The sequence below is a fragment of the Parambassis ranga genome, chromosome 22, assembly GCF_900634625.1.
Source record: "Parambassis ranga chromosome 22, fParRan2.1, whole genome shotgun sequence".
Taxonomy (NCBI): domain Eukaryota; kingdom Metazoa; phylum Chordata; class Actinopteri; family Ambassidae; genus Parambassis; species Parambassis ranga.
In genome coordinates, this window is record NC_041042.1 from 3,235,338 (window position 1) to 3,247,883 (window position 12,546).

Consider the following 12,546-nt stretch of genomic DNA (forward strand, 5'->3'; position numbering starts at 1 on the left):
ACACAAGTGGTATGTGTTTGTTCAAGGAACATGGTGTGGGTAATGGAAATACACACCATTTTACAAAAAAGTACTAAGATCCTGGTAATCAATAATGTAGTGTTAAGATATTTAGTATCTACAGATTTGTTTACAAGATAAAAAAAACCTTTAATTATGTTTTTTTTAAACATCTTTAATCCGTGTTTAACTGCAACCACGCTACAATGACTCCGTCCAATAATCCTCCAGTAGTTCAGATCCTCTTCATGTTGTTAACACACAACTACACAACAAAAACTGTGAATTAAGAGCACACCACTGCTCATTTTATGTTGGAGGGACATGAAAAAAATGTATGACAGCACACTGCTGACATTGAGTGAGAAAGTGGCGCCACCTTCTGGTTAAAAATGAAAATGTACTGTTAACTTGACTGTAATGATCCTGCACTGGTGCAGTAAAAACATGTTTTACTCATAAAGTCATAATGTTTATGTTACTGGGAGATCTTTGGGGAAATGACTGTTGTTTTCAGTTTTTTTTTACACTTTAATATCCCACCATGGGTTCAATAACACATATCTTATCTCATAACATCTTTATTGATCAAGCTTCAAAAATATTACTGTAACAAGGGAAAACAACAGACAGTTTATTAAATTAAATTAAATTAAATTAAATTAAATTAAATTAAATTAAATTAAATTAAATTAAATTAAATTAAATTTAAAATTTAAAAAAAGGAAAGAAATAATTTTAAGACATTATGACTTTTAATACAGGCACATATCATAGAGATATCATATAATGCCATAAAGCATCACAATCATGGGTTGTAAATATTTAGTTTTACCTCTGACTCCCTGTACAAAGTCATAGTGACAGGTGTTCATGTTGCTTTCTCTTCTGCTGACCATGTAAAAAAAAAAAACACAGGAAGCAGTAATGATAAGGGCTTATGCAAACAATAAATAAATAGATATTAAAATGTTGCCACTGCAGTTGCTTATAGTTCAAACACAGATTAGTCATGATTAAATGTGGATTAGTACATATGAAATCTGTGCCGGATAATAAAACAGGCATCTCTTTATAAACTAGTGTGCAAATATCAGTGATCTAATATACATTTGACAAACTTTGGTCCTTGGTAAATTACATTACAGGAGAGTCAGAAGTATGTTTAAAACATTTGGATGCATTTAATAGGATGTTTCAAGATTACTGTAAATCTGAAAACATGGTTGAGTCCTCTTATTTTGTATTAACAAATATTATTATTAATAATATTATTATTATGTATTACTTCATGTATACACTCCTCTCTTTCTCCCCCTGTTTATGTGAACGGATTAGGATCAGGGAGCAGAGACAGATGTAAACCAGAAGTCGTGATCCAATCCTAATTCTGCTGCTATCCCATCACGACAGAGGAAAGGTCACGGTTAGGGTTAAGATTAAACAAACCCCGCCTCCATAGCGCCTAGGATAGCCCCTATTGGCTCGCTGTTTGATTGACGGCGTCATCGTCCAATAGGAGTGGAGAACAGGGAGCTCCGAGGTGACTGCTGCGCAGATGTGTGTGAAGGAGACAGCGCAGCTTTCAGAGAGCGCAGGAAAAGCTTTTGAAGAGGGAGTCACGAACTGCCGGGGCACCTAAAGACGAAAGGTGAGCTTTATATTTCATAGTAGGACGATTTATGAATAGTCACTAAGTGTTTAATTTCATGGAGTTGATATTTAATTAATCGTTTTGGTTCTAATGCTCTCGGTGGTAGGTTGTCACGTACAGTGCTAATAACCAACTTTTCCTGTTAGCTAGCATTCCACATATTTCTTAAATTCACAGCCAGGTTTCAGCCTGTTCTGTCCCTGTTGTGTTTGTGCACTCTTTATTTATTGGTGGGCAACTTTGTTAAGATGTTGTTTTATCCGTTGAAAAGGCTCATAAAGTCAGATTTATGTTATGACTGTACGAGCTGTCGCCCATGCTGTTTCTGTGCAGCCTATTTAAACGCACCTCGTTTTTAAGAATACATTACAAATCATATTCCTGGGATATGCTGAGTGACTTCCAGGCAGTGATCACTCTTGTGTGTGTGTTATAATTCCTCCCTGTCTGTTAAAGTGTCTTTCATTTTGTCGTTTTTGCCAGGTTTGTGTGAGACGCCATTGTTGTGAGGCATATGTTTTTGTATGTAATTTGATCATCAAGCGTCTTGGACAAGCCAAGGAGACTGGGCGGGGGGGACACGGGGTGGATTGTCATGTCCGGCCAGTGTAGAGGTCATTTCTGTGGTTCAGCTGTGCACGCTTGTGTCAAGGTGCCTTTTCTTCCTCGGACACACCAGCCTTCCTTGTCTTGTTGTCTCTCATCACTTTTTCACTTAGATTCCTCAGAGTACGTGTTGGAGTATGTGTGTGTGTGTTAGTTAGACCATGGCCTCTGTAGGCTAATAATACTGCGAGGAAAGACTTTGCTCTATCCTGCCTGACATTTAGTCCATTCAGAAAAAAAAACAGAGCGTGTATGGTTGCAGCTCTCCCACGTTTACAGTAAACTTTAATGTGCTGCTTTGGATATCCTGTAAAAATCTCCTTCCCCTTCCTCCCATGACTGATTATTTAAGCTTGCTGTTTTGGTGTAAACAAATTAAAGGGCTTAAAGTGTATTCAATACAAAGAAAGTGTGCCCTGTGTGGGTGTGTTTTGAGTGAGACATCTGAAACCTTTATGCTGCATATTGTAAGTTCTGAGTAGAGTGCGAATGTGATTAATCAGTGACTAGTTAGTTCACCTTCTCCATGCAGCTACAACCTTGAAATGTAGGAGTGTTTTGTTCTGTTAAAAAAAAGAGGGGTTATTACGGCACGATGAGTGTTCAATAGTTTTTTTGTTTCTGCATTAGTGAAAATAAAAATTTTCTCGGTTCCCACATCTACATCTCAAGTAACGTTTCTTTCACTTTCGGTTTCATAGTATTAAAAAATCCCCTCTCTGTCTTGGTCAGCATAAAATCTGATTTGATCATTGATCTTCTTGAGTACTTGCACGTTTCTCATGTAGCAAAAGGGAAGTACCTTTTAATTCGAGGGAATGTTGCCAACGTGTCTGAGGTGTTTGTCTGTTCCTTAATGTGTTTGAAGGTGTGTGTAGAACTTGCATCGACATCAGGAGCATTTTTAACACTTTCTCTTCTTTTCCAGATGTCGTTCACCAGTGAGAAACTCTACAATGGGTATTTGCGGAAAAACCTGGCGATCATAGTCAGCACGGTTAATGTGAGGGAAATAGTGGTCCATCTGCCCTGCCTGACTTTACACGACAGGGTATGTTTTCATGTATAACTTAAGCATTCTTTTATACTAGAGCTAACACAATGCTAAGATTTTCATTCATATTTTTTGGTACACGTTTATCATTTTCTACAATATTGATATTGACAAAATATCGACTTTTTCTAAACTTGAATTTTAGGAAATTATAGAGGCAAAACGAGAGACTAATGGGAATTTTGACGCGATGGTGGTTCTTCTGGAATGCCTAAAAAGAAGAGAAAACTGGCCGGAGCAGTTCATTGACGCACTTGAGGCATGTGAGCACCCAACGATCGCAGCTGAGATGAGAGCAGCATACGACGCTCTGAAGGGCACTAACAGTAAGTCACCACATCTTCATTTTTAGTATTAGCTATAGCCTTCTCCTAATCTGTTCTCCCAAATTTTTTATGAGATTAAGTGTTAAAGACATTTGCAGTGACTGAAAGAGTCCAATATATGCGGACAGTTTACTGCACAGATTATTTCTGGAGCACTGAGTGTGTCCAGGTGTAGGTAATCTCTATTCATGCGTGCATGGTTGTCAGGCGAATGGGTGTGCTGTGACCACTGTAAGCTGATTTATACAGTTGAAGGGAAACAGTGTCTCCTTGTTTTTCGACCTTGAGAGATACTTTGGCTTACAGCTCCGTGCATAGTAGTGAGAAAGATTGCAATTACATCATTTCTCACTTGAGTAAATGATATCTGAATTTTGGTATAGCTTCAGGATTAGCTAGTCCTTCAGGATTTCACAGGGCTTTAGTCATGTGTGTTCATAACAGCTTTAAATATCAACACTGTTTGCTTTGCCCTAGATTCCAACCCCAGCTCCCCTCCAACGACTGTCGTTCGGGCACACGTCCATCCAGCACCATCTGCCAGGGATCTGCCCGTTTCAGAAAATGGTTGTAACGATCAGGCTGCTGTTGCTGCGCCAGCTGCACAGCCCCCACCCTCTGTAGAAACCTCCACACAGCCACAAGCTCCCCAGAGTCCAGAAGAGCAAGCTCCCGAAGCGGTTTCCCCACCTGAGCCTGTCCCCGAGCCTGTCCCTGAGCCTCCACAGGCAGCACAGATAGAAGTGCCACGTCCTCCATCGACACCTCCTCCTTCTCCTGAAATCGCACACGCACAGGTGAACGAAGAACCGCTGCCACAAACCGAGAATAATTCTCACCAGGAGCCAGAAGAAAACTCTGAACCTGATGTTCAGGTCATCAATACTGATGCTGGTGTAGGCTCAGAAAACGACGAGGTTTCAGTCAACCCTGTGACCAACACTCAACCTGTTGAATCAGACGCACCTTCCTGCGCAGATTCTCTTCAAACCACAGTCACCACAGAGGACGAGCCACCGAATCTATCTCCAACTCAGGTGAACTCGAGCAATGATTCGTCTTTTCCTACATTGACACCAGAGAAGCCTCCGGTCCAGGACACCACCCCTCCAGATGACAAGATTTGTACTCCTGTCCTGCAGCCTGAAGAGATTTCCGAACCTCCTGCTGCACAGGTAAACACTTTTACCCACTAATGGATGATCATTTACCAATTTATTTGAATAATAAAACTTGACATCTGTTATTGATTTCACCTGCAGGTTGCTGAAAGCAGTCTGCAGACAGAGGTTGCTGCCAGCTCCTCCCCTGAACCCGTTGCTGCTGCGTTTGACATCGCTGTCAGTGAGGACAACAGTGTGTGTCTGAGCAAGCCGGGGAATCTCGTCAGCGTCCTACCACAGGATCATGGCAGTCCTGTTCTCCCTGCACCCAGCTCACCCGTGGAGCCCTACTCAGGCAACAGCGAGCGTCTGGAAATAAGTGAGGCCGACACCGTGATGTCTGCCCCTGTTGCAGTGTGCTCCACCGAGGATACAGTCACAGCCCCGCTGTGCCAGGAACAGGGCTTTGCTGCCAGCCATAACGAACCTGAGGAGAACCATTATGAGTCACCATGTGGCAGCTTGGAAACACAGGAAGTGCTGGAGAACGTGATACGTGTATCTGAGCAGCCATCCATCCTCAACCTAGATGGCCAAACTACAATCCCGCAAGCCCAAATTGTCAATGGTGAACTAGCCAAAGACACCACCTCTGCATCACCTTCAGCCACTGCCGGTGATACTGCATCAGGTTCAAAACCCTCTGAACCTGCAGCGGCTGAGGCGGCCCAGCGGACCCCTCTCATGCAGTCAGTCAACACAAAGTATATTCTGACCGCGGCGGGAGTGGGAGCCTGCGCCCTGCTGGTGGCGTGGAGGTTTAAGCATTAAGGGGATGTAATACCTTTGATGAAAGAGGAGATTAGGCTTTACTTTTGAAAGACGATCTTAAGAGTATGGTGCCTTATTGTAGTCACTGCACTGGGATGGTGTGCAGCAGCGGTTTAATGATTACCAGTAATAACTTACCAGACCTTTGATCACGTCTTTAAATACAAGTCTGTTAAGTTTGTACCTTTTTAGAGTTCTTTTGAAGCTGACTATAGAAACCCAAAAATCAAATCTATTCCTTTTGTCTAGTTTAGGCACTCCACGGAAATGGTATGAGAGCTCAGGTTATCTATGCACGTGTTGCAAATGTGTAACTTTTTAAAGGCGCATTAAGGGTAATGTATTGATGATTGATTGCTTGTATGTTCTTTTCACTGATAAGCAAGATAAGCCTGTTGGCTAAGTGTTGCTGGATGTGGACTGTGAATGGAAGAAAGAGTAACAACCCGACCACACTGTAAATGTCCTTGATGGTGGGTAAAGAGGGTTCTTGCACTTTCTGTATTTATTTGTACATATTTAAGTATCTAATTATGTATTTCAAGACGTGTCAAAGACATTCCAATACAATCAGATATTTAGCAGCCAAAGAATCAATACACAATTAAATCAAGTACACTCTATATGTAATGAGCTGCGGCTCAACAACAGCTGCGTTCTTTATAGTGATTTTTCTTCTCATGACCTGTCTGTTTCGGAGCAGGACTGTGGAGTATTTTTCGGTAATTTAGACATCCATTTTATTTGTTTTAATGTTTCTTAATTTTACTATACAATAGTAAAAATACCACTTTACTATGAAAGTACCCAATTAGTCAAACTACTGGCATCTGGTGCAGACGTTTTAGTTGGTACACAGATTTTTATTGTCCCTTTAATAGAAACAAATTCGGTTGTGCGATGTGAAAGATTTCATTGTAAATATAATGCATGCATGCGTAATGCAGGACGTGTGGAAAAAAGGTTAATTTAGAAGGTTTTATTTGTGCATTTTAACAGCGTGTGAGCTGTTGTTGATGGGAATTAGAGGTTTGTGTGTAAATTTTAAGTTTTACCTAAAACTTTGTTGCACTTTCTTTAGCTATGCACCTCATCAATAAACTTGAAATATACATATATATTTGTATTAGTTTGATTGCTGCTAGGCAATCAAACTCTTGTTCTTCACCCTCTTTCTTCTATCTTTTTCTTCTTCTGTAATTTTTTTGGCGCAGTGTATCTTCAGCATACATTGACCTATTTCAGCCATTCAGCTATCAAAATGTTCATCTCACAGAGGACATTCCGGGTCAACTTCCAAGTTTATTTTCAAAAAATTCTAATTATTTCTTAGATCCCGCAAAATTGGATGATAGGGTCTTATAATACAGGCAACCATCTGCCATTTTTACCACAAATGTTGTCAGAAACGCTTGTCCAGGGTGTATCCCGCCTCTCACGTGTAGATAGCTGGGAAAACTGTTTTAACAGCAGGAAACTATGAGTGCACTAGAAAAAGCATTTCCTGAAGAAAATGCAAGTTTGATTGCTGCAGCTGAAGCATTGCTTTGAATGCTGATGTGACGGATTGCTCTGAATTGTTGGAGAAACTGCAGTCTGAATTTAATTTGCTGAAACACGGTTAAGAATTTTAAAAGATGAAGCTCTTATTTTGAAAAGTAGAAATGAAGATATGAAACACTGCTGAAGACAGGAACAGTATGAATTCATGACCTTAAAGAATAGCCTGTTAATATACCATATGAAAGGTCAGAGGCTGGAATAATCCCATAGGATTATAAGAAGCTCAGGCTGTGTGATTTGAATTTAGAAAAGTAGTATACAGCTGAAGGATGATCAATATGACACACATAATGCTTAAAATGTTATAAAGACTACAAATATGGCTGCTTTGTATGCTTCTTGTGTGTGTGTGTGTGTCAGCCTGTCACTATGGTAACAGCACTGCCTGCCATGTTAAACTCAGAGGAGACCTCAAAAACCACGGCCCGGAAACGATTCGGAATTAAAAAATTCTGGATACAAGTTTGATAGAGCAGCATATCGTGAGCGTTTTAAGACTAAACTGGAGTCTGTAGCTTGAAATTTGTAGATTTGTAGGAGGAGATACATTTGGTAGACGACGCCGAAATTGCTTAATATTTGAAAAACTATAATAATTAACTATAACTATAATAATTTTTTGAAAAAAAAGGCGCCGTGCGCGCTCCCGCGACGGAAATCACTTTTTGGCAGACGATCACTTTTTGGCACAACACCGGCGTCTGTCGGTCACGCATTAGCCCCGCCCACCACAGGCTTGACAGCGAACATAAAAAGGACATGTAGCCCCGCCGTACTGAAGACAACACAGCTAGCTACTTAGCTGGCTAATTAGCTAGCCTCTTACGCCCCGGACTTCATTGTCCTCATAAACCATTAACGTTTAATGGTTTAATTAATCTGAAGTTGTACCATATATGTAGTTAATTAGTCGTCATTTCAATGGCGTTTAATGGCCACCAGCGCGAAGACGATAATAGTATCGACGAAGACGAAACGCCCTCGAAGCAGCTGCGGTCCAACAACGAGACGCCGCCTGGTCATTTCAGAAACGAGCCCAACAATGAGGCAGCCGCGCCCGCAGGAAGAGCCACATCCGACCGGCGGACCTCCAACTCGACAACGAGGCATCGGCACGACTCGATGAAGAAAACCAGGCCGCGTAGGTGTTGACATTACTAGCTTGGGATTAGTGTATTTACTGGCGAGGAGACTGCTGCATGTATACAAGATATATATATATAAAAAAAGGCGTTCCCACACAAATATTAACACAGATTTGAAAAGAAAAATAAGCATAAATTGCTGAAAAATCGATCGGAATGATTGCTAAATAACACTGAAACAGACGTCTAATTTAATTTGGCCTTTCATTGTAATATCGTAGAGCTTTAGTGGCAGTAAATAGCCAGACTCTTATTTTGCAACAAGATGGCGTTCGCGGTACACACTGTACTGTTTCTTCAAAGGATGAAGCTGCTTGCCATTATGCTGGCCAGCATCAGCTCCATGGACCCCCACTGTCACTAAGCATCAACATATTGTAGATGCATGAAATATTATCATTAATGATTATGACATTTTATTTCTAAATTACACTGAACAGCTTTCTGTTTATTATCTCACACGTTGCAGCATTCCCCTGGTTTGGAATGGACATTGGAGGGACTCTGGTGAAGCTTGTATACTTTGAACCAAAAGACATCACAGCAGAGGAGGAGCAGGAAGAGGTGGAGAATCTAAAGAGCATCCGGCGCTACCTGACCTCCAACACCGCCTATGGCAAAACTGGCATCAGGGACGTGCACCTGGAGCTGCAGGACCTGACGCTCTGCGGCAGGACAGGCAACCTGCACTTCATCCGCTTCCCTACGCACGACCTCCCAGCCTTCTTGCAGATGGGCCGCAACAAGCATTTCTCCAGCCTCCACACCACCCTCTGCGCCACAGGAGGAGGCGCGTACAAGTTTGAGTCTGATTTCCGCACGGTGGGTCTGCAGTTGTTCTGTTTGCTTTTACAGGAGAGAAGACAGAAGCTTAATGCACGGTTGTAGCACTGATGTTTGCTTTAAATAGAGGTAGATAAAACATGTAGTACTGTGAGCAAGCTGAGAGATGTGCAATTACTCAGATTCCTGATAGTTAGGGCAAGAATAAAGCAGTGATTTGTGGCCACAAGAAGATGCAGACATGTGATTTTTATGTTCAGTTGTATTGAAAGTTCCTGTTTTCTAACCCTCCCTTACATTCCCTCCTCCTCCTCTAATTTCCTGTCTCTGTCCTCTCCTGGCCACATCCTCTTACTGATGATTTTATCCATGTTCTCTTCCCCCCCCCCCCTCAACAACAACAACAACAACAAAAAAAAGATGGCGGACCTGCAGCTTCACAAGCTAGACGAGCTGGACTGTTTGATTCGGGGAGTGCTTTACATCGACTCGGTGGTGTCCAGTGGCCTGTCAGAGTGCTACTACTTTGAAAACCCCACAGACCCTGATCGCTGCATCCAGAAGCCCTATACACTGGAGAACCCGTATCCTCTGCTGCTGGTCAACATAGGGTCTGGGGTCAGCATCCTGGCCGTCTACTCTAAGAACAACTACAAACGAGTCACTGGGACCAGGTAAATACTGGTTTGCTTTTTCTACTTTCCAATAAAAATCTATTTAAAAACAAAAAAAGGTGCATGTTCATACATGTAGTCTGTTTTTCTCAGATTATTTGTAGTTTTTAAGTTGTTACCTCACCACTTTCTTTGTCAACTGTGGTGTAAATATAGCTGAACTGAGGGTTTTGTTATTTTAGTAGGTTTTTTCCCTCTCCTCCTACTCTGCCCACATCTCTTTGTTTTCACATGTGGTTTCTTTGTCTGGTGGCTTTGAAAGGGACCCATGAATGCTTGCTGAGAACGAAGCACTAGTGTACATGGATTAGGAGTCCATAATCTTTTTTTGAAGTGGTTAATCTTTGTTTTTATCTGTAATTTTGAACCCTAAATTAGACACTAAATTGGCATGTAATGGTTTCAAATGTCTGGAATTTTGACTGGTTTTACTGTGTGTATGTGTCGACAGCCTCGGTGGTGGGACCTTCCTGGGCCTGTGCTGCCTGCTGACTGGCTGCTCCACTTTCGAGGAAGCCCTAGAAATGGCTTCTCAGGGGGAGAGCACCCGTGTGGACAAGCTGGTTCGGGACATCTACGGAGGAGACTATGAGAGGTTTGGACTGCCTGGCTGGGCTGTGGCCTCAAGGTGCGGTTTACAGCTGCTTCTTTTGTTCTTACAGGTGGTCACACACTTGTCTGTGTAGGATTCCAGCATAAGTAATGTGTAGTTTTAAAGTTAATTCATTTTATGTTGTTGTCTTAGACAAGAAACTCTGAATTACTCTGTCCTTTTGAAATCCTCTGTCACATTGCTGCCCCTTCTGAAGATGACTGCTGTCTTGATTTGGTAGTTTTGGCAACATGATGTCCAAAGAAAAGAGGGAGTCTGTGTCCAAAGAGGACCTGGCCAGGGCAACGCTGGTCACCATCACCAACAACATCGGCTCCATCACCAGAATGTGTGCACTCAATGAGGTTAGTAGCTAAAGATGAATGAGTTGCAGCATAAAAGTGGTCATGATCAGAATATTTGTGCAGGCCGGTGTTCCCCTCGTCTTTCCTGCCGGCTGTTTCCTCTTTGCGTTCAGCCTCTTTACGGTGCTGCCTTGTGGCGTCTTGATCAAGCAGCATTGTACAGGGCTATGAAGGCGTAGAGGAGAGAAACTACTCAAGCACTCTGCAGTAATCAACAAGATGCTTTGTTTCATGATGATGATGGTGGAACGTCGCACTATATTATGTGTGAAAATGGCTGCTCTAAAACATCAATATTTTTGTCTTATTTTATCCCCGTTCTATTTTTTTTCTTCAGAACATTGAAAGGGTGGTGTTTGTCGGGAACTTCCTGAGAGTGAACACCCTCTCTATGAAGCTATTGGCTTATGCCATGGAATACTGGTCCAAAGGCCAGCTCAAAGCACTCTTTCTGCGGCATGAGGTGAGCATCTCTACCCCTCAGAGACCAGAAATAACAGGCACAGTGATTTCTAAAGTTTTACTCCTTGTTGTTGTTTTTCTAGGGTTACTTTGGTGCAGTCGGGGCCCTGTTGGAGCTTCTGCATCCATCCTAATCTATCCCATTGAAGTACCTGTCAATCTGCTGCAAAGAGCGTTTGCACTTTAGACTGTTCAGAATAGATTGTACAGTGGGATGTTACACTGACCACCACCTGCCAGGTATTGGTACACCTTAAGTAGTGAACGGTACGCACTTGGAAAGTGGTGAAAGTTTTTCCACATGAGTTCCTGCTTAAAAATCATATCTGTTAAAAGTTATCGTGTGCAGGGCTTGATTTGGTCTGAAACATCTCAAAGAAATTCACCAGGGTTGCCTGAAATAAGTCATTGAAAAAGTACTTGTCATCAGGTCATCTTGTTTCGACTGTGTTTACCCTTCAGTGGGCATCAGGTTCTGGGCCAAATATTTGCTTGTCTTTTTAATTGTTTTTTTTTTTTTTTTTAACCCAACTTGGGTACCAGGTGGAAAGCATCATTTATCTTTGTTTATATGTAGAGTGCAAACATCTGTAAATTGGTAAATGTCCATAGATGTATAGAATCGTCACATTTGATGCAAAGAAACTAAGGCTGTAATCTCCCAGTCGACTGGTCAATTTATTGGTCGACAGGTTCTGGCTCAACCAAAATTCTGATTGGTCGAGTTTTTGTAGCGTAATATTATCAGGAGGAATGTACCAAGTGCTAATGGGGGTGTTTTCGGAGCACCCGTTTCACAGGTAACAGTCGATCTTTGAACAACCCCCTTGTTTTCACTACTTTGGTTTATCCCGACCCACTAGAGACAGATTGATGGAAGCTTACCCGGCCGGTGGCTGAATATTTATTTAGTTTTGACCGTGCCATTTAAGTCAGTCCTCCTCTACCATGTCAGAGACATCTGCAGTGTGGCAGCGTTTCATGAAAATAGACAACAGGAAAACGTTTGCATCCTGAATTTCCCCTCGCGGATCAATAAAGTGTCTGTCCGTCACAGCTCGACTACAAACAGGCTGCCCCACCCGTTTTAAGCACATGAACACTGACGTATTTCAATGTTTTAGTCTTAATAAATTGTAGGCGCACACGCTCGCAGCAGCGGCAGCATGCTCAGACATACCCAGACCAGGCTGGATGTTAAATAAGTGTCGCTCTGTGCAGGACATGTGCAGAGAGACATGATGTCTGTAAATATTATAACATATAACAAAAATTGTCTAAATATTCCTCCACAGGTTTTGTGCTGATATCACTAGATGAGGGTGAATCATGTGAATCAAAACGCTGTCAGAGCCGACTTTATTGCTTCAACTTCCCCACTGTAGTCA

The 12,546-nt window shown here is 42.0% G+C and overlaps 2 protein-coding genes across 3 annotated transcripts; both read left to right on the plus strand.

Moving 5' to 3' along the window:
• The first annotated feature begins 1,547 nt into the window (after window positions 1-1,547).
• Window positions 1,548-6,694, plus strand: mavs (mitochondrial antiviral signaling protein). Its single transcript, XM_028395075.1, has 5 exons — window positions 1,548-1,651; window positions 3,189-3,311; window positions 3,460-3,640; window positions 4,118-4,815; window positions 4,903-6,694. Exons 2-5 carry the CDS (start codon window positions 3,189-3,191, stop codon window positions 5,572-5,574), a joined length of 1,674 nt encoding a protein of 557 aa, XP_028250876.1. The 5' UTR covers window positions 1,548-1,651; the 3' UTR covers window positions 5,575-6,694.
• A 1,178-nt stretch (window positions 6,695-7,872) lies between these two features.
• pank2 (pantothenate kinase 2) lies at window positions 7,873-12,445 on the plus strand. Of its 2 annotated transcripts, none has more exons than XM_028395076.1 (7): window positions 7,873-8,278; window positions 8,752-9,104; window positions 9,486-9,739; window positions 10,191-10,367; window positions 10,573-10,696; window positions 11,034-11,159; window positions 11,242-12,445. In XM_028395076.1, the coding sequence occupies exons 1-7, from the start codon at window positions 8,059-8,061 to the stop codon at window positions 11,290-11,292; spliced, it is 1,305 nt and encodes a 434-aa protein (XP_028250877.1). In that variant the 5' UTR covers window positions 7,873-8,058; the 3' UTR covers window positions 11,293-12,445. The 2 variants fall into 2 exon arrangements, with proteins under 2 accessions (XP_028250877.1, XP_028250878.1); XM_028395077.1 differs by having other exon boundaries at window positions 10,191-10,334.
• The last annotated feature ends 101 nt before the right edge of the window (window positions 12,446-12,546 follow it).

Bases quoted from the DNA above. Each gene is read 5' to 3' on its own strand.
- mavs (XM_028395075.1), top strand. From the start codon at position 3,189: ATGTCGTTCACCAGTGAGAAACTCTACAATGGGTATTTGCGGAAAAAC. The intron at 3,312-3,459 runs GTATGTTTTCAT...CTTGAATTTTAG, and splicing joins GCCTGACTTTACACGACAGG to GAAATTATAGAGGCAAAACG. The intron at 4,816-4,902 runs GTAAACACTTTT...TTTCACCTGCAG, and splicing joins CCGAACCTCCTGCTGCACAG to GTTGCTGAAAGCAGTCTGCA.
- pank2 (XM_028395076.1), top strand. From the start codon at position 8,059: ATGGCGTTTAATGGCCACCAGCGCGAAGACGATAATAGTATCGACGAA. The intron at 9,105-9,485 runs GTGGGTCTGCAG...AACAAAAAAAAG, and splicing joins TTGAGTCTGATTTCCGCACG to ATGGCGGACCTGCAGCTTCA. The intron at 9,740-10,190 runs GTAAATACTGGT...ATGTGTCGACAG, and splicing joins AAACGAGTCACTGGGACCAG to CCTCGGTGGTGGGACCTTCC.